Source organism: Molothrus ater, chromosome 5, assembly GCF_012460135.2.
Source record: "Molothrus ater isolate BHLD 08-10-18 breed brown headed cowbird chromosome 5, BPBGC_Mater_1.1, whole genome shotgun sequence".
Classification (NCBI taxonomy): Eukaryota; Metazoa; Chordata; class Aves; order Passeriformes; family Icteridae; genus Molothrus; species Molothrus ater.
The window spans coordinates 47,556,172-47,577,272 of record NC_050482.2 but is presented as its reverse complement, the minus strand read 5'-3'; the positions used below and the strand labels follow the sequence as shown (position 1 = coordinate 47,577,272).

At 44.5% G+C, this 21,101-nt stretch overlaps 1 protein-coding gene across 3 annotated transcripts in view; it reads left to right on the top strand.

The window, feature by feature from the left end:
- GSG1 (germ cell associated 1) overlaps positions 1 to 21,101 on the top strand; it is a 90,206-nt gene that overhangs the window by 66,508 nt on the left and 2,597 nt on the right. Inside the window, exons 1-6 of one of the 3 annotated variants that reach the window (XM_036400528.1) lie at positions 9,526 to 9,812; positions 10,516 to 10,690; positions 11,659 to 11,725; positions 16,021 to 16,339; positions 18,842 to 18,889; positions 20,946 to 21,098. In XM_036400528.1, the coding sequence (XP_036256421.1) occupies positions 16,021 to 16,339; positions 18,842 to 18,889; positions 20,946 to 21,098 (520 nt within the window). In that variant the 5' untranslated portion in view covers positions 9,526 to 9,812; positions 10,516 to 10,690; positions 11,659 to 11,725. Of the gene's footprint in view, positions 1 to 9,525; positions 9,813 to 10,515; positions 10,691 to 11,658; positions 11,726 to 16,020; positions 16,340 to 18,841; positions 18,890 to 20,945; positions 21,099 to 21,101 lie in introns of those variants that run through there. The other 2 variants (XM_054514841.1, XM_036400529.1) reach the window with 2 other exon arrangements.

Here is a 21,101-nt window from a genome sequence, read left to right as displayed (position 1 = left end):
TGTAATCATCACCACTGCCCTTGGAAATCCAGGTGATGTTGAAAGGCAGTAGTCATCACTAGCATGGCTATCACAGAGATCTGTGTCCCTATTTCAGAGTGCAATCATTGGCCTGAAAGAAAACCATTTTATTTTCATTATTCTCTTCAGTTTTGGTACTTTGGGAAGTATTTCTAGACATGTGACGCTGACCTTCATACCGTGGTTATTCTGTTTCTGGTGATCAATGCTGTCATCAGGAGCAGCAAGACCTGCTTCTGGAGGTAACCAGTCCTGACTCTGTAGCCTCTGTAGACTGCTCTGGGATTGTGATTCCTTAGTAATTCTGAAAATCTGAGTCTTGCTCCCAGCATTGCAAGTGTTGTGCTTCCTTTTGACAGGGTAGTGAACCAAGGCAGGGCAGGGCTGGTCAGGCAGTTCTGCTGAAGAACTGGGTTTGCATACACAGTGATGAAGCTTTGTCTTGGAAGGACAGAGGCACATGGAATATGCTGCTTAAGGGATAAGATCCAGAAGAAAGTAACTGGTGTATGGAAAGAAAGGAAACTTTTAGTTGATTATCAGGACTGACTTTTGTTGGTGTGTGGAGTAGCTTCCCAAGGGAAACCCAGTCATGGAAGCCTATTGGTTCTGATCTCCAGTGCTGGACTGGACACAGCAGGACATACTGCAGGCCAGGAAATTAACTTGCTTTGTCTGGGATTAAGACTATGGGTGTAATCCTGCACCACAAAAAACCAATGTGATCGTTGCCAGTGACCTCAGGGAAGTGTTGCCAGTGACCTTCCTTCTATCCAGTAACCCAGTGCTGATTTTCCATCTCTCCTCTGCACTCTAAGGTGTTTCTTATCAGTGCAGCTGTGTCATGGGTATATCCAAACTCCTTCCATTCAGTTCTACTGCTTGCTCTCTTCAGGCAGCTGTTAAGGAATGGTTCTGAGAGTTTCAGATGCACAGAGCATTAGAAGAAGAAAGCTATATATACTTCTCACCTGCAGGGATGGGAGGGAGCACGTCCCTGTTGTGCATGAGGCTTGCTAGACTGTGTTTATTTCACAGAATCACAGAATGGTTAAAGTTGGAGAAGACCTCTAAGATCACCAGGTCCAACTGTCCCGCTAGCACCACCACCATGTTCACCACTAAATCATGTCCTCAAGTGCTGTTGATTAACTGAAACTCACCCTGGCCTCTGATGTGGCAGAGACAGGGAAAGGCAAAAGCAAAGGAATTGATGCCTTTCTACTGGGTTTGGTCTTACTTCCCTTCATTTGCAGGTGACTATTTTTGCTCTTTTGTGCAAATGACTCGTCCCAGTGGACATCTGTCTGTTGCCAGGTGCACCCCAGCACAGCTGTCCTCCTAATTCTTCCCAGTGCTCCCAAATGCTAAGGTGTGTTAGGAGTGGGGTACACAGGGCAGTGGTGAGAAGGGTGGAGGCAAATAACTGTGGTTTTAAAAGTAAATAATTTATGCAACAATAACCTCTCCACCCAGGTAATCACCTCGAACAAACATTCTGCATGTCAAAGGTGTTTCTGGAGATAAGGGTTAGCACAATGAGACTCCTGCTTTCCTGGCTTTATCAAGTGCTCAGAACTTAATGCCACCTTGCTCTCTGCTGAAGGCAAAGTTGTCCCTTTAAGTGCCCCAGCAGAGGTTACCAGTCAGGGGCAAAACTTCAGGGGGAAGTCTTTGCAGTGACAATAAGGACAGTAAGCTTCCAGTATGCTAAGTGTGTATTTTCCAAGAGGGCTGAACATAGCCCCTAAAACTTTGCCCATAATTCGGTTAGTGAAGTATTTGCCTTGGGGAGAAAATTGACAGATATGGAGAAAAATACATTCTGATGGCTGGGAAATTAGGCTCACAGCTGCAAATTGTACTTGTGCTTGCAAAGCAGGCTGAGGTGTTTTTCTTTTCTTTTTCTTTTTTATTACTAATACAAATATTGGTTGATGGAGATAATTTCTGTCTCCTGGGCTACCTGACCATGGAGAGCTCAACAAAAGAAGCCCTGGAGTTTGCTGCTGCAGATTCAAGACTCAGCCTTGTGACCTTCCCGTGGTACATTGGCAGGCCATTACCATGTTGTGATGGTTGCCTAGCAAGGCAGTGACACTTGTGCTGAGGCACAGTGACAGCTGTGTCACACCTGCGGGCTGCTGAGCCTGAAACTCCGTAGTATTTGTTTTGCAACAGCACAAAGCTTGCATCAGTGTATCCCTGAGTCAATGGGAGCTGGTGTAGTGACAGGGTGACACTGTCTACGTGCTCCCCTAACCTGTAGCACCCTGCAGTGGCTCCCTGCCTTGGTGTGACCAGCGGCCCCACGAACAGAAGTGACTGAGCCCTGCTGCAGTCACAGAGGCAAAGAGACTGAGCAGGAGCTATTTTTGTGTTGGGATGGAATGAACAGGACCATGGCATGTAAGAGTCAGTGGGTGTGATGCAGAAATGTTCTTGTGGAGGCAGGGTTAGAGGGAAATAACCAACAGCACTCCTGCTGCATGGCTGGAAAGCGTGTCAGTGGTTAGACTTCAGAAAGTACCTGGCAGGGGAGATCCTCTTACTGCAAATTCTTCTAGAGGGGTTCCCATGGATGTCATCTTTTATTATCTCCTGAACTCATTTATCAGGAAAATTTAATTTCTGCTGTATTTGTGTATCACATAAATGACAAGGAGGAGGACAACAACAGTAAGGTCAGCTCAAACTGCACAGTTGGATCTCTTCAGCACATTTAAACAACAAAATGCTATGGATACCTTCTTATAGCAAAGTGTGTGTTGGGATGTGACAGGGAGATTGGAGAAAGTATCCTGTCTCACAGTGCCACTATAGAGGATATGGGAATCAAAATAAATAGTCTCCAGGCTAAAAACCTCAAGAGATTAGGAAAGACATCGCTCTGAAATGTATGAGGGGAGTAGTGAGTGGGACAACATTTTCATTTTTTCAGTCCCACTAACTTCTATGTCCAAGCTGAGCAGTGGAAGTATAACTTGGCACCCTCTAAAGTCTGATCCCCTGAGAGCTCATATCAGGGACAAGATTAGTGTATTCTTCAGTTGGCACAAATCTGTAGGATCCCTAACCCTGGGGATGAGGTACACAGGTGAGAGGGCAGGAGGACTTGTGCCTTGTGCTGTGCTCCTAAGAGGAAGGCAAGCTGGGAAGAGCCTGCAGTTCAGGCCTGGCTGGTGAGATCATGCTGGAGTACTGGCTTCTGTTTCCCTGTTTGAAGTTCTCAAAGGATGCTAAAAACTGGAAAGGACTCAAAATGTAGTTTATGTAAAAGAAAGTTAGGAATTGACTTAATCGAAGTCCACAAATATTTCACTTGAGAGATAGATTTCTAATAGTAAACAGTGCTGCAAGAAAAGGTCTTGTTGAAATCTAGGTTACACCTACACTGGTAAATAAAGTGATCCAGGGTTGGTGCTCTGAACCTGAGGGCAAGTGGCACAGCATTCATTTGAATAAAACTTCTTCTTCCCCAAAGAAGGTAGCCTTGCCCCTTAAATAATCTGTTAGGAACGGTGCCCTGAGCCATGCTGCCAGAGTCAGCCCTGCTGTTAGGAGAGAACCCTCCTGCTGTTCGGAGAGCCCTGGCTGCCACACGCCAGAACTTGCCACAAAGCATGAGAACAACATGGGAAATTGCCTGTCAGGGCTTGTGCATGCGTGGAACTGCTTGGGTTGCCAATAGAGAAGTCACCTCACTGGCTGGCAGCGAAGAGCATCTAGAAATAGGGTGTGCACTCCAAACTGAGAGGTTGGTTAGCTACTGGGACAGTTTAGGGGTAGTAAATTCCTTGTCAATTGAAGTTTTTCAGCCCAGCTTGGGTGTTACCCTAAAAAGACAGAGATTTAAGAGAAACCATGGCCACAATGTGGGCAGGAAAAACCCCAAGGGTGAATGGTGTGCACAGAGTCAGAACGGGTATCTGCTGTGTCCAGCTGATGCCCCTGTGTCCCTGAAAGCTGTGACCACTACAGGGAAAGCCTCTGTGAGAACCTCCAAAGGATTGTGAAGAGACTCAGTCTCCTTCATCACTGCTAGGAGCCCTAAGCTCTGTGGGAAGCCCTTGATTAAATCTGCCTCTGGGATAGGAGATTGAAGTGGCACTCCCTGCATTCCCTGCTGCTCTCTTCTGTGGGAAGTCTGAGCACCCACACATAACCCAGTAGCTTAGAGAGGCCCTGGGCTCAGAAAAAGAGGGAGAAGCTTTTTGGGGGTGGACATAGACATCCCAAGGCATGGCTATTTTCCAAGCAGTGGTGGAATAATCTGGCTAAGATCCTGCAGACATCAGGTCACTTTCCCTGCCTGTACATTTTGCTTATGAGCTAGTGAGCTGGGTGTCTGAGTCAGGGCACCAGTGCATGCCTGGGAAGGTGGAGAAGGAATAGTACAGGCATCTTCCCATTAGGAAATACAGTAAACAAAGCCAGATTGGATGTATGGCTCCTCTGACACCCCTGCCTACGCCTTCCTGAATACGTCCCCAAGGCAGCAATTGGTGCTGTCTGGGACAACCTGTACCTTACCAGATTTGATCTGCGACCCACAGGTTTTTTCTTTAGCAACAATGAAAAGACATCAGTAGCTCTTCTGTTCTAGAGGATCTCAAAGCTTCTTGAGGACCTCAGAAGAGCTTTTGAAACAACAGTCTCTAGATCTTCAGTGCAGAGTTTAAGCCAGCTGTAAAAATGGCTAAGGTCTGTGGGGAAGTTCACAATAGATTTTAGTTTTCATTTAATAATTAAAAAATGCTTTTTAATCTATGAAGAGAGGGGAACAGCAGATCTGCTCCAACAAAGCCATGAAGCACACATTTAAGGTCTGTAACAGACTGTGGGTGGAGAGAAACACCAGTAAGCTCAGGAATGGTTTCATTTGGAATCGTAGCAATATTGTACTTCCCACGTCACCTTTGTACCAAACCTGGAGCAGGATGATTGCAGAGGGAGCTGTTTTCCTGGTCTGTTGTGTTAGCCCTAGAGGTGTTCCAAGGCTGGAATTATAAATGTCCTACAGTAGGATTGACTCAACTCTCCTAGCGCTGATTGGGAAATGCTCAATAATTTGGACTTCAGGTGTCCCTTAGCAGAGCCCAAGGGCATCCTCAGGATTGCAACACAGACAGATTTACCAGCCCTGGTAAAGGGCCCTAGCACAGGCCAGTCAACTGCTTTGAAAGGGGTGTGGCTGACCTGGAACTGCATCCAGTCATGAACTGAAATGCTAGGGATGTTGAAAGTCGGGATTTCATGGGTCAAGCTGTGTGTGAGGCTTCATGACTGATGGGAGTAATTGAGGATATTTATTTTCCAGCACTGGATTGGAGTGAAAGACCAGCTCTTCAATCCTTTGTTTTAATCCAACGCTCTGAAATCTGAGTTCAAATCGAAGCAAAGCAGAAAATTCTTATTTTAAAGACAAGGAGAGTGCGAGAGAAGCCCCTAATCAAAATGTTCTGATAATTGAGAACTCTGCTGGTGAAAACTAATATTGGAGAGTCATGCAGAGAGCAGGAGCTAAACCTTCCCACTTCTTACCCAGAGCTGAGGACTGACCATGAGTGATGGCAGCATGCTTAGGCAATGCCACTGCTCCCTCAGAGCCACTCTCTTTACCACTGACCCAGCCCCCAAATCTTCACCATGGTGTCCTCAGTGTATCTCACCCATGTTTCAGCCTGGTGGGAGCAGTCTCTCCGAGCTGTGTTCCCTCCTTTTCTCTCCAGCCAGTCTCCTAGTTTCATAGCCTATTCCAGGCTGAAGACTTCATTTTTTTCTCCTTTGTGTCATCCAGGAAACACGCCCACCTCTCTTGCTCCAGCCTCATATTCTGCCTCACTCAGAGATTCTGTAACTCATGAGAAGGAATTTCAAGCAATGCTAACTGTGGCAATTTTTTTAACCATGGAAATTAGAGATTGGAAAATCTTGCTAGCTCATCCAGTCCATTATTTTACATTCTAGCCTAGCCCAATTCCTGCAAGATTCTTGCCTGCAATACATTTTCCAGTGCATTATCCAGCCTGCATCTTTGCTTCCCATGAGAAGCTGTACCACAGAGGACTACTTTTCACTGTTTGGAAGAGGTTTCTGAAGCTTTCTTTCCATTCTGCCTGACCTAATTTCTTTAATTTCTGCCTGTGGTAACATGCCAGCTGGGTTCTCCTGCCTTCATGCTTACCTCGTTCAGGTGATGGCAAATAATTCTTGTTCAGTCAAGCTGTTTAGCCACAATGCTTAGTGCTTAGTTGTAAAGCTCAGCAATAATAGTCCTTGGCTACCTGGAAGAGACTAACATTGAGATTGGCGTGTTAATGGGTGCACAGAGCACAGCAGACATTGCTGGTTGTGTTGCCTCTTTATTGTAAGAGTCACTTGACACACTCCATCACAAGGTCTGGCCTTGGCTGCCTTTGCCTTTGCCAGACTTGAAACCAACATCATCTAGCTCATGTCTGCTTCAGTAGTTTTATAGGGCTCTTTTTGGTTTTGTTTTTAATTTCAATCATGACCACTTTGCTATTTCTTGAGAACAAGGCTGGCAGGGGAATACTCTGTTTTATCCACATTTTAAAAATCTAATTAGTTTTTCTTAAAAAAAAAAACCCTAACAAACCACATTTTGAGCTATGTCTTGCATTAAAATAAATCACACTTTTTCTGTCAGAAACAGATCTTTTGTCATCTATGACAAAGGCCCCTGCAAAGTTGGCTAAGTAATGGGTTTTTGAGATATTGCAGCTTGGGCCTGCTCAGAAAAAAATAATGGGGGCTAGGAAGGACTGTTGTTTATCTTTCTTTTTTTTTAACTGTGAGCCTGATGGAAAAATAGCACATGGTTTAAGACCCAGGTTATAATGTACTTGCACAAAGGCCCCTAGCAGTGAATGCAGGGTCACCTTGTTCTGGCCTCCCTTGGGCCAGGGTGCTGTCACTGTGCCTGGCCCTTCCTTTCCATGGCTGGGTCACCCTTGGGAACTGATGTCCTTGGCCCTTGCATGGAGCTGGGGTTACCTGGGCATGCAGAATCCTGGCTATGAGGAAACAGGGAGGTGTGGAGAGAGGAGGAGAGACAAAACAAAACAAAACAAAAACCTAACCCAAAGAAAGGCAATCAAAAAAAAAAAAATACAGCAGAAGAGAGGCAGACGCCCAATTTCTCTGCTGGCTGTCTCCAAAATATTTGGTGTTTTTGTTTTTAACCACTGGGGCACTCCTTCCCCTCAGGACTTGTAGGGAAGCCTGGGTGCCCTGAAACTCCCTGGCACAGCATACACGTGCTGCATCCACCCCATGCCCATGGCAGTGACACCATCTGATCCTGGCATTCCCTGCTCCCACTGGGCCTCCAAGGCACAGGGCCAGGGCCCCACATTGGTGTCACTGCTGCCTTGTCCTGACCTGCCTCCTCCCTGGTGCACAGGTGGCTTCAGCGTGCTGCCCACCACAGTGTGCAAGGCCACGGAGATTGGATTTGACAGCAGGACTGTCCGTGAAGCCACAGCTCCAAAATGCCATAAAGGAATGGAAAGGAATCCCAAATCCTCATCAAATCTGAGGAAAAAATGAGATGCCCTCAGTCCTGGATAATTATCAGGATATCCTGAAAGATAAAAGGCGCAATTGTAATATCTAGCATGATTGTTTTCAAAGCATCCACTGTAACAAAACCCCTCTTCTCAGCCCTGTAAGGAAAGCTGGTCTCATTTTTCTCTTCAGACAGCATATTAGACGGTGACCTCTCTGATCTGTGCTTGCTAGCACCCTTGCTCTGTCAGTGAACCCAGCCTGAGAAACTCATTCGTGCCTTCTGGCCACCATGCTTACTGCATTACTTGCCATGCTGCCTCTTTATTCATTAATCCTTCCCCTCCCAGTTTTCTCTTCCTCCCCCTTTTTTTTTTTCTTGTCAAAGCAAGGAGTTTTTAATAGCTAGAGAACGAAAACACCTCCCACGCCTTGCCTTAAAAAAGCTAACTCTCTGTCTTACTCACTCTTTTAGATTTGCAAACCTTTCCTGCTAGCTTAGATGTTTCGTTTGAGGCACTGGTTCCTCAAATACCAGCATGTGAGTAGAACCTTAATGAACTATGTAGCTCCAATGGCCTTGAGAGGACAATCCATGTGAATAAATAAATCAGAAGTGGAATGGACACCATGGGATTTTGCAGAGATGGAAAAGGTTTCTGGTTTACATTGTGATTTGATTGGAAGAATAAGACATTACAAAGGACTGTATTCCAGGATGGAGTGGTATCTCCCTCGCAAAAGAATTTTAGCTGTAGGCTTGAAGTTTTTCAGGGTGCTAAGGTCATTGTGATGCAGATGGATTGATTAAATAGTCTTTGGAGGCTTCCTCTAACTGTGCTTATTCTGATTCCCCATGGTGAAATGGGGAAAAAGATAAATTGAAACAAAGAACAATTGCTTTAGTCTTCTCATTTCCATGAGTGAAACCAAAGTGCAGTGTGGTTTAACTGTATTGTTTCAAATGATTTTTTTTTCTTTAAAACATATTAAAAATATCCTTGACTCCAAGATCACTTTCATCTGTGTGAAGCACTCTCTGCACAGATTAATTTTAGGTCCTCAAATTTTTTCATTACCAAAACAGAATGTCTCCCACTGTCTTTGTGCTGATTCCAGTATCAACAAGGATCTCCTGTGCTGTAGATTTGCATCTGTAGGAATGACTCCAAGGACCCAACTTTATAGTGTGCTGAAATAAGACCTATTTTGAACTATGAATCCAGCCATGGCTATGTTGAGCTTAGCACAGTTTGGTCTGTTCCTGGACTTAGGTTTGTACCCTGCATTGCGCTCCCTACTGCTGGAGTGAGATTCCTAGCAACACCCAATTAAAACAAGCACTGATTGTTTACTCCCCATCACTGCCACTGCTTTGACTGCAGTGTAAACGCACCACTAATGACTTGGCCGATGGGAGGGGAAAATGATGTGTCAGAGCCAAGTACAGAACTAGGAATTTGGGCCACCAGCCAGGTGGTTAGATCACAGTGTGTGCCTCTAATGAAACACATTGATTTGTGACTCTTACAATAACATTTTTAGGAAATCACTTCACTGGGTATTTATTTTTGTGTTGGAGCAGCCTGGTCAGGTTGGAAAACTAAAGCAGACACTGTTTACAGAGCAAGAGTAAAATTTTAGGAGTGAGATTAATTAATCATTGGAATAACTTTTCTAAGCATGTGATGGGTTCTCCATCATATTCTGCTGCACAGTCAATACCAGGTAGTTGTATAAAATATGTGCTATAGCTCTGGTAGGAGTTCTGTGTATCACTAGAGGTGATTATCCAAAGTTATTTGGGCTCTGTTACATGTGAGAGGAGACTATGTTGTTGCAATGGTTCCTCTTGATGATAAAAAGCCCCAGGAGTTTGTGGTAGTCTTTCAGTCTGAGTGTTTGTGATTCTAAGTAGTAACAGACTGAGATCTTGTCAGTGGTAGATTTAAAAGTAGCAACAATTTTCATAGAGGGGACTACCAAATTACAAAGGCTCATTCTGCAGAAGTGGACGCCCTGCCAATCTAGTGGCTGATATACTGTGCTGTGATGATTTAGCGAGCTCAGAAAGAATTAAACCATCAATAAAATGACAGACTTGGTGCATTTCAAAGCGTCTGCTCAGATCTCATGGAATTTCCTGGCTACTACATGCTCAGTCAGACAGAAAGACATGGGGGCAAATCCATGATCACCTTGTAGTATTTCACTGGATGCCTCAGAAGAGCAGATGGGAATAGTGAGCAGTAGATAAGGTAAGCATTTGTCTGCTTGGAGTTTTGTACAGACCCTTTTCTGAACTGGCACCTCTTTAATATCCTTATAGATCTATGTGTAAATTTGAGGTTTTCTTGTCTGTTTACAGTTTATGGTTAGCTAAGTTACATAAATGCTATTTTTTTTCTGTGTGCTCCGGTGAACACATACTAGAGTTAAAGTACTCTGTGAAAAGCAACCACCTAGCCTTATATATAATATATAGTCTTGTATTTCCTATCCAGAAATTGAGACACTAGAATCTCAAGTGAGTCCTCAAAGTCTTTGTTGATGCATCTGATTTTTTTTCCTTTTCATGTCTGCTTTCTGTGTGGTTTTTGAGTGTCTGACAACCATAAAGATTAGGAAAAAAATCCAGCCAACTAAGACTTGTTTTGAGAAAAAAAAGAAGGGGGGGAAAAAAAGTAGTTAGGTCCAAACTGACTGACTGGTTTGTCCATCTTTAAGATGCATTTACTTAGTCCAGTTCAATCTTTGTTTATGCCACAGTCTCAGTGTCTATCAATATAAGCTGATCATCTTAGAAACAGAATTCACCTTTAAATATGCTTAGACTAGAAAAAAATATGCCTGGTGAGGTCATTTTCAGAGCAAGAGTTAATGCATCATGCAAACAGCTAAATAAAGGTTACAATCTGAGTGGAATTATTCAGAGCTCAGGGAGAAATCTGGCATTTGCAGTCTGTCACTGGGTTTGAGAAGTCTGGCTCTCTCCATGTCACTGTCACTCGGGAGACATCCTGCTTTCTGCGCGGCAGTGAGGGAGGGGACTGCGGCTCCAAGTGATCTTCCTGTAAAAACGGCAAAAACAGGAGCGGTGGGAAGTGTCATGTGCGAGGAATGTGTGGAACGAGGGGTGAGTATGAACCTGTCTTTGTCCAGTTTTCACAGAGCGACTCCATGGGTGTAAATAGCCACCCTTCCTGCTCTCCCTTCCTCTCCAGGTCAGCTGAAGAGCCAATGTCAGGATGGCAAATGGTCCCTGATATCCCTGGAGCATCGCTGCATGGGGGGCTGTGGGGAGTCCTGTGCCTCCTGGGACCCACCAGTTAAATACTGCAAGTTTTGGGCCCTATCTGGCAAAGTCTCCTCAACCTTCTTTTCTACCAACATCCCTGGGAGTTGAATTTGTCACTTTAGGGCAGGATATACCCAAGCCAGGGATAGAGCCAGGATAAAAATGCATCACTTGTCAATGCCCAGGCTTCTTTAGAGTTGACAATCTCCACAGTGATGCTGTGTGACGATTTTGGGGGTTTTTGCATTTTGTTTCCTTGTTTTGTTTCTATAAGTCAGGCATTTGGCTGATTGCACAGGAAATCAACTGCTATGGGCAGTCACTTCAATGGGCAAATTTTAAACGAGTCACCAGGGACTGGCTGCTGCTGAGTTCAAAGAGAAAGAGGCATCCAAAAACTCTAGCCAAGCTAAATGATGGTGGGAAATATCAGATACAAAGAGGAGAAAACTGAAGGCACAGCAGGGTGAAAGACAGATACAGTTGATTTTCCTGTCTGTAATAGGTCAGATTGAGGTGAGGTTATTATAGAAAATTTAAAAAAAAACAGCCAACCAACCAGCCAACCAAAATCCAAACCAAAACCAGATAAAATCCCTGTAATTTTGCAAAGGGGAGTTTGTTGAACATCAGGAAACATGCTCTGGTGTTGGTGTTCTATGAGTTGGATGCAATAATCTGGGGAAATTTAATGTGATACTTGACAAAATATTGTGAAAAGTGTTGGACAGAATAGTTTCATGCAGGGTAGAAGGTGAGCAAAAGCCAAGCTCCTGCAATCGTTCCTCTTTTTTTTCTTTTCCCAGTGATTTCAAGTGTTCCCATACTCAGATAATTCCAAGGGACAGATCCACGGCCCATTTCAGAGTCAAGGTAAAGAGTTTGTATTCATAAAAATGTTGCAAAAAAAAAAAAGAAGGGGACAGGGGGAGGAATTTCAAGGGAAGGAATAGCAGTCTAAACTTCGGTGTTGCTTTCCCCCAGCATACATGTGAGCAGCAGAGAGTCCCAAAAAGAAGACTAGAGAAAGATTGCCATCTTCTGGAAGGATAAATATCTGCCATTATTCAGAATACTAAATCTGCTATAAGCATATTTTTTAAACCATAGCATATTTGTGATCAATTTCTCAACATGAATTCTTATTCATATTAAACCAATTCAGTTTAATTTCATCAATATATATGCCATGAACTCAGCTTTAGAAACGGACAAAGAATCTTGGGTTTTAATCATACTCTAACCAAGCTTAAAATTAGGAAGGTGTTAAGGATTGTCAGTAGAGATGGACTTTATTTATTCTTGAGCTCGTAAACCAGGTTTTGTTTCTTTTTTTTTTTTTAACTGAACATTTAGAAGTTAAATTTAAGGTGTCCAGATGTGGATAGACTGCAAAAAAGAAAGCAAAAAACCACTCTCCTTTTAAATGGCATCAGCTGTTGTTCTACCTACTCCAGTAAATTAAGTACATCTGTTTCAAACAGAACCTCTTTATTAATCAAAAACCTGCAGGCAGTCCATGGAGCACAGGGACATTCAGCATTGCTTTCAGTTAGTCCGTCTTAGAAACGCTTATCTACATTAGAGGAGTTTATGCAGCGACTGGGATTAAAATAACCCCAGAGCTACTGCCCATTCTGCTCAGGGCAGGGGGGGTCAGGAGCCCGGCATGGCACAGCCCATGTGCTGCCCGTGAACTCCTCCGTCTGCTGCCCGTGCTGTGTGGGGCTGTCACAGGCTGTGCTGTCACCCAGAGCTATTCCTGCACTGCTCCAGCCTCTGCGCTCTGGGCTGGACACAGGGGATGACAATGGATGCACCACTGGTTTCCTCTGTCTTGGCAGAGCAGCATGCAGGGAATCTGCCTTGTTCCTTCCCAGTGGTGGTACGAGCTTCACCCGCTCGGCACTGGGCTAAGCGCTTGTGGGGAGGACAGGATGTGTCTTCCTTTGGGATGTTCCCCTCCCTGATGTTCTCCTCCCTTGCAGTGTGATTCAGTGCTGCTCTGCTCCACAGCTTCGAGTACCTTCTCATGAGAGGTGGTGACATTCTTACTTTTCATGGGTTTGATACCACACAGGTATTTTGAGAACCTTTAAAGTTTTAGGACAAGAGCTCAGAGCTGACTTTGTGTCAATGTGAGTCTCTGTCTCTTCTTAGTAGGTTCCCAAATTCATCCAATGTGAACCAGCTGGGATTCCCAGTGACCTTCACATTTTGGTAAAAGCTGCCACTACCAGCGACACTGACAATCTACCTCATTGTCCTATGCTTTGACTATTGGTTTGACTTGCTGCTGTTTCAAACACCTCCTTTGTGGTAGTGATGCCATGGTGTCAGTCTGCCACTCAGCAGCTCTTCTGCTAAGGGGCTCCTTTTGGCATCGAAATTTCCAGAGCTGCATTAGTATCTCTTCAGGGACTGAAATCCTCAGTCCTCAGAGCAGATGCAGTTGCATAAACTTTCCTCTCCCCATTTATTTTATTCTGCCCTTTCTGCAACTCCTGGGTGTGGCCAGGAAGATATCCTAGGATGCTTTTGGTCTTTGCCATTACACTGAGACAGTGCACAGTGCAAGGGGTGACCTGATGCCAAGGGTGCTGGCAGTTTCCCAGCTAAGGTCACTCCTCCCCTGTAGCACTGGCCAAAGCTGCCATCTTCCTCCATACAAGGTCCCAAATAGCTACCATGTGGGGATGGCTGGAATCTTTCAGTGTTTTAAAGAAACTTTCTACTCAATTAATACAGGTCACTCTTCTGCACTTAATCCCAACCCGCTGCACCAATCGCTTCCCATATAATCTCCCAGAACAGCTGTGCTCTGATTGCATTGTGGATTACAAAATGACCATTTTCCACAAAACAGCTGCTGATCAAAGGGATAGCATTTAATAATCACTGGTGAGGAGAAGGAGGAGGGGACCAGACAAAGGAGGAAGGGATTTTGCAGCAATTGGGTTTCTTGGGGGATATAGAGATGAACAAACAGCAGACAAAGCGTGAGTCCCACTTCTGTGCTGTTCATCCAAATTAACAGGACTTCAAAGACTTGCTGCTAAGGTAAATTCAACTATCATTCCTTTTTGGGGCTATCTAGACATTATGGTTGGTTTCTATCAGTGAGTGCTTGGTTTTTGTGAAGGGAAGCTTTTCTAACAATGTTTTCAGGAAGTAGTTTAGATTTGCTTCTCATTCCATATGTCTTCTGCATCCTTGATCCACTTCCTACTTCTGACTCATTTGTTTCTTGTACTTTTTATGTCTTTTCCTTAACACTCTTCCTGAAATTATACGGCCTTTCAACTACTGTCATAAATCAACTGGAGAGAATATTTTTCTCACTACTGAAGATTTAAATTAGAAAGATGATTTTTGTAAATATTGTGAGTGTAATTTTTTTTTGGTTAAATAAAAGCATTAGCAACCCAAAACCCGATGACAGAAAATCTTATAATTAAGCATTGATAAAAAACTGAAAAACTTTGTGTGCTGAAGGTTTCAATTTTCAGGTGAAAAACTGTAGTTTTGAGAAGAGCAATTTTGTCTGCAATTTCCTTTTCAGTCATAAGCCAAATTTTCCACTAAAAACTTTCAGTGAGAAGTTTGCCACTAATCTTAGCCAGGAACTCTTCCTAGTAGGTGTCTTCTCTGTGAAAATGGTGATATTCAATATGCCTTCAAATCATGAAAGCCATTAGTTATGGCATCACTAAGATGTTACCATCTCCAGGGTGCAGAAAGAAATGTCCTGCTGAAGAGACAAAGGAGCCAGAGTACGAAACAACACAGGAAAATTTCAGGAGCCGAGTATTTTCTTGCTTTCAATGAGGGTTTTCAGGGTCAGGCACTGCTTTCTCAGTATGGTGAGATGCTAATAAGATCCTGCTTTTCAAGAGGAGCTTCTGCACTGTCTTTGTTGACTGTGTTTCCAAGCTTGCTGGGTAGCAGAAAAAATTGGTTCTAATTGGTTTATGTGTGGTGCAGTCACAGACAATGCAAAGCTGGGTCTGTATTGTTTATTTATAGTGATGTCCACAGAATGGTTTTTCTCACACGTTCAGCCTTGGGTGAGTCAGCCAAAGTTAAGTGAAGAGGACCCGCAGCAGGCAGTGTCTGTACAAGCTGAATCTATTCATGGGTAAATAGATTTTCAGAGTCATAAATAGGAAAGGGTGGGAGTATCTAGATGAAGTTGTGCCAAACATAGGGAGTGCCACGTGGGAAGAGACATGCATTGATTACATGAAAGTTGATGTGTGGGTAGATGACATCTAATCAATCTATGGAGTGATATTTTGGGGTTCTCAGGAGTGAGTGCAGGGTTTTGCAGGAACCCTAAAGTCTTCATCTTTCCTCTGAGTGAGAAAGTCCCTGATTCACAAACTACTTTCTGAATTACTTTAAGTGATGAGATGAAATCAGTAAGAATGTTTGTGGCAACATTCACCCTTATAGGGAAAAAACCTTTGGCACTTTGTGTGAAAGCAAAGACGCTGCCATCCCATCACCCTACCAAATTTCTGAGGTGCAGATGAGAGCTCAGGTGGAAGGTGCTGCTCTGTGGCTTGTACTTAAGATACCAGGTCTGGGTAGCTGGGTGTTCTCTCTGAGCCGGTCACTGCTTTGATGTGTGACCTTCAGCGATTTGGGAACATTTTCCTGCCTTTTCCCACTGAGAAATCACTATACACTCTGCCTCCCTAGGTGCAGTAATGAGCTGCTTGAAAAAGTGTTTTGGGACACTTGGCAACAAGATTTCTCATTTAATTGGAGAGAGCATTTGTATTTCGTGTAAAGGCAACACATGGTATTGAGGGAAGTTGGTTAACAGTTTCTCCCTGTCATCTCTGAGATGGATGAATGTGATGTTCCCTTCGTTTTGCTCATGTGCTCAGACAGCTCAACGCGCTCAGCCCTGCTATGTCACCCTCTCTTCCCCAGTACAGATATTCAGAATACTTTGCTGAATATGGTTGAAGCTGACCAGGTCCACTGCCCTGGCTTTCAGGGAATGGTTCTTCCATGCTGGGTGAGCTGTTGGGATGTTGTGAGGAGGGCAGAGTGCTCATAACCCCTCCCCACAGCTGCGTGTTGGGAGAAGGTGGGATTCCTGAGGCTGTGTGGGACAAGTGGCTGGTATGATGGTGTCTCCCATTTGTGTGTTGCAGATGGAGCTGCTGAAGGGACTGCCATTGCGCCGTACTTTCCTGGCTGTCGTCCTCAACCTGCTGGCTCTCACCCTCTCCACCACAGCCTTGCTGGGCAGCTACTGGTGCACTGGGACCCAGAAAGTACCCAAGCCTTTGTGTGGGAAGAGCAAAGCCTCCCAGTGTGTGGGTGTGCCCATGCCATCTGATGCAGACACGAGCAATGTTTCCTCTGAGGACACAGTGCACTACAGCTGGGAGACTGGGGATGACCGCTTTGCCTTCAGATACTTCCACACAGGGATGTGGCTTTCCTGTGAAGAGAGCATGGAGGGGCCAGGTAGTGTTTTGCTCAGGCAGCCACAACTTGTTGCCTTGTATTTACTCCACAGAAGTTTGAAATTGAAAGGTAGAAGGCTGAGAACACGTGGGAGAAAAGTATTCTTCCTTTTCCTAGATGGTATCAGCCCTGGGCACTGGTGCAGTCAATATATTTCTGTTCTTCACTGGAGTGTTCACAGATCAGGGAAATGGAGAGTGGTTGTCTCTGGTGTGCCCTTTGGTCAGGAACAGGGCCTGTGAAGTGCAAGTGATGGTGGTGGTGACAATGACCTTATGATAGCACTGTTCATCCTGATGGGAATTTCCATGAGCCTCCTTTCCTTTTCCCCCTATCTCCATTCCTATACACAGCTTACTTTGTGCTCTTCAGTAAATTTGTGATGTCCTCTCAGAAATCTAAGTACAGTGATTTTATGCAGATTATAATTTTTAGCTATCACTGTGAGGACTACAATAGTTGGTGTTCTTAAATCATCCAACTGGGTAGTTTAGTGTTATTAAACAGAGACTGGGCTTTTCTTAAAAAAACCAAATAAATAAAACAGAGAAAGGGAATTACTACCTTAGAGATACAGAGAAAACCTGGAGGATCTGAACCCAAAGGAACTAAAGCTAGGACGTAAATTAACCTAAGGATTAGAGCTGCAATATTGTAATTGCTTTTAAGTTTTGTGATATTGTGACAGGTTTCATTAGTGATTTTTGACCATGTGGGACTGGCACTGTAAATCCTGAAGTGCCAGGGACTGGTTGTGCAACCTGTACTAGAACCCTTTGGTGCTTCCCTTCACCCTTGACTTGTTTCTGCCCAGACCTGCTCAAGTTCTTCTGCTGAATCCTGTGCCATGCCAGCACAGGTGGGTGCTCTGCAGTGCTCAGATGCCCTTTACTGCATGGCACACACATCAAAGATCAGAACTAACCCAGAAGGTGGCCAACACAGAGATTTGTATCTAAAAATAGAGTGATGGAAGTCGCTTTCACCAGGGCCATTCCCCTGAGCCCACCACCCTCCCTTCAGCTCTGCCCAAGTACAAATGTCTCACCTTCTTTAACCAAGCCATCCTTCCAGTATAGTATTTTTCATCTCTGTGTCTGTCAGTTTGAAAATAAATAACTAGTGAAGAAAAGCAGACAGAAGGAGGGGTTAGAGCAGAAGGCAGTGTGCTTGAAACTCTCATGTCCTCACAAGTGGGCTGCTTTTTGTTATGAGCATTTCCAGAAGGGCTGTGGAAGGAGATGTGTTTATTCATGACTGGCTTGGGTTGGGTTGTGTTTCCATGATGCTTGTGGGAATGAAACTACATCCCTCAACTGATTTCTCTAAACAACTTTTCTGTTCACTGGGCAGTCCTGGAATAACCCCAGTGCCTGAAGGAACAGAGAAAGTATGTAACATCTGGATCACAGCAGAACACGGGATAGAGCACAGGATAGAAGCACAGTCAGTCTCAGCCTCCTGCTTCCTGTAAATCACCCACCCACAGTAGTGCATCTTTGAAGGAACTGCATAGACAACAAAAACAACAAAGAAGGGACTACTCTGAACAAAAGGAGTTTGAGTTGAGCTGGAGAAAGGATTTCATTTTCAGGCTAATCGCAGGATCAGTTTAGATGAGCCATTACTGAATATCCTCATTAAAGTTCTAGGTGAAGGAGCAAATTGCAAGTTAATGAGAACCGCAGATGGCACTAAACTGGGTAGCATCCTGAGAGCTGTGGATGACAGAAGTAGCACAGGAGATTTGGAAAGATTAGAACTGGGGATAGAAATTAAGAAAATTAGATTCTTACATGAAGCGGAAAAGTCAGGGAGAAAATACTGTGCCAAGTGGAGGAGAGGACCCTCAAATGCAGTCATGCACTATGCAGGGACAGAGGCTTACAGATAATAATGATGGACCCTCAGCTGAGACAGTAGTTTGCCAAAGCAAATATTAACACAATTTGTTGAAATAGCATGCCTAAAATGTGAGGACCAAGGACCATATTTCTGTATGAGTCTCTGCCACAGAAGGGGGACTTGCATCTCTGTCACAAAGTATTTCACTTGGGAAGTTCTTTTTTTGCTTTCTTCTTTGAGAAGCAGTGCTAGAAATGCTCTTCTGAGATTAGGGTGTGTGGGAATTCAGCAGAAGTGATGGATCTGCAGTCTGTTACAAGCTACACCCTTAATAAACCTGATCATCAGTAATGTTGTGAATGAGTAGCAACAGATTTTTATATTCAACAGAAGCTAGAAAGATTTACAAATTGCTGAAGCTTTTTTTTCCTGAAAAGGTAATTTCTAGTTTTGCAGGAAAATGCTGCCTCCCAATCGTTTGCCTCAGTGAAGGTCTGGAAAGATAGAAAAAGACTGGAGGTGAGAAGGTCTGATGGGTAGATTCAGGGATGAATAGATGTATGCACTGAAAAGAGAGTGAGATGAAGAGATTCTCTTTTCCCCTGTGTTCCCTGCATTGTTTTATAATAAACTCAAAGCTTTGGTTTTGTGTTTCAGAAGAGAAATGCCGCAGCTTTATTGAGCTTTCACCACCAGCAGAGAGAGGTAAGAGCAAATCCCTCTATTTCACTGTAGCTGTACAGTGTGCCTCCTAGGGACAGGGACCTGCAGCATTTTGCCTGTATGGGGACAGCAGGGTGGGTCCCCAAAGAGCCAGGTAAGAAATCCTGTCCTTCTGGTTGCTAAAGGAGCAAAGATTTCCTCCCAGATGCTTGCATAAACCACTGCCATTTGTGAAGTCAGTGCTGGAAACCTCAGATTCCCTCCAGTATGAGGTGGGATTTCTCTCATGTTGTGAGTTGCCAGGTCTGGAGTTGTCATCTTGCTGTAGTAAAGGGGAAGAGGATGGATGCAGCCTCAGGGCAGCCCCTCCTACACAGGCTACATGTTAACTCAGTGCTTCAGTTTTGGGGCCTAATACCGTGAATCTGGAAGCTGAATCACCTCTTACTTTGTGGTAAGTGAACAGGATATCTGAAAACTACGCTTTCAAGGTGAAGTCCCTGCCTCATTAAATACAAAACTACATTTGGGTAGAAGACATCATCCCTCCTGTCATTGTCACATGTTTCAAATCACCCTGTGGATAGCTTCAGTATACTTTGATGTACATATGTACTAAGTGTACATATGCTATGGAGATTCTGCTTAATGAAGGCTTTTCAGTTGGTGTGGGCTTGCTAACTATTCCCTGAGATGCAGGCTGGAGACAAGTCGTTTCAGAAGATGTTCATATATGAAGGGAAAGGCCTGGGATGCAAAGCCTGTCACAGCACTCAAACCCTGAAAGCAAGGGTGTAATAAATGCTGGGGATTTGCGGCACCATTTTCACCCCTTCCTGCACAAAGTATCACCTTAACATGACCAGTGCAGGTGCCGTTGTATGGCTGGGTTAGCACTGCACAAGGGGGTGTGACTGCTGACTGTGGGATGGGCTGGCTGAGCTGGGTGTGTGCAGAGCAGCTCCACAACACACAGGCAACATTACAAGACCAAATTACACATCATCACTGGGAAGCTTAGACTCACAAGGAAAATGATGCAGAGGTCTCTGTGTATGTGTGGTGCCTGCAACCTCCAGAATACTTTTGACAGTTTGACCTTTAGTGAAATATTCTCCTTGATGGTGCTGCAGCAAGCAAGCCAGCTCCTTTAAACAGGGAATGCAGCTCATCTATTTCTGCTAAAGAGCTGGTTGACTCTATGGCACTAATGATGTTGAGTATTCAAGTCAGTGCCACATTAATGAGGGTTTTCTTCACACTCCCTTTCCCCAGCTGAATATCTCCTCTACAGCCATTAATAGTTGCTAACAGTAGTGTTCACAGTGCTGCTTCATTTGTCAGAATAATGTTTCTTCCTCAGTGGATCCTGTGCTTTTCCACAGCCCAGCATTACAGAGTGCCTTTCTTCATCCTCCTTCAGTTCTTTCTGCACAGCTGTAGAACTCAGCTCAGCTGTGGACTCTAGTATCACTTAAATCCCACTCGAAATCCCAGCATGGAAGTACCTGCACTCTGTTTAAGGAGCAGGGTGGGCAGTCAGTGTTACTGCCCTGGCTGGATATCAACCCCAAGGAACACACTTTCATTTTAATTGAGGTTTCAGTGAGAAATACAGGGGTGCAAGAGGCTTCCTGAATTCCAGAGGCCATGTCCCAGACAGTCATGGATGCACCATACAGTTCTTAAATAGTTGAGTCCCAGGCTAAAAGTTGTTTGCTTTCGTTGTTGTGATTAGAGTTTGGATGTGTTCATGGCCAACCTATGACCATTATATTTTATGCTAACAGTCAACAGCTTCCCTGTCTTTTTCCCTTTGCTTTCCTCCTTGCTGTTTATGAATGGTGCTAGCTTGTTTACAGAGGCCATTTTAGATCACCTCAGCTCTGCCATGCTAGAGGAGCCAAGCCATCCTCTGTGACATGCACTCTGTCCCCTCCAGCACCTATTGATCCCCTGCTCACAGGCTGGGGAGATTGCTTTTGGGTGTTTGCTGTTTTCCTTTGTCCCCTTCTATCCAAAGGACATCCTTTCAGGATTGGGTTGAGAGAGGGGAGTACTCTTCCTTGAACATGGTTGCATCCTGTACTCCTGGCAGGAATTCTGTGGCTGTCACTGGGATCAGAGATGCTGTACATCAGCTTGCTGCTCATCAGCTTCATCCTCCTGATGGTGGAAATTCTGCACACTGGCAATCCTGTCTGTGGGATGAAGCTCAATGCCTTTGCTGCTGTCTCCTCAGTGCTGTCAGGTA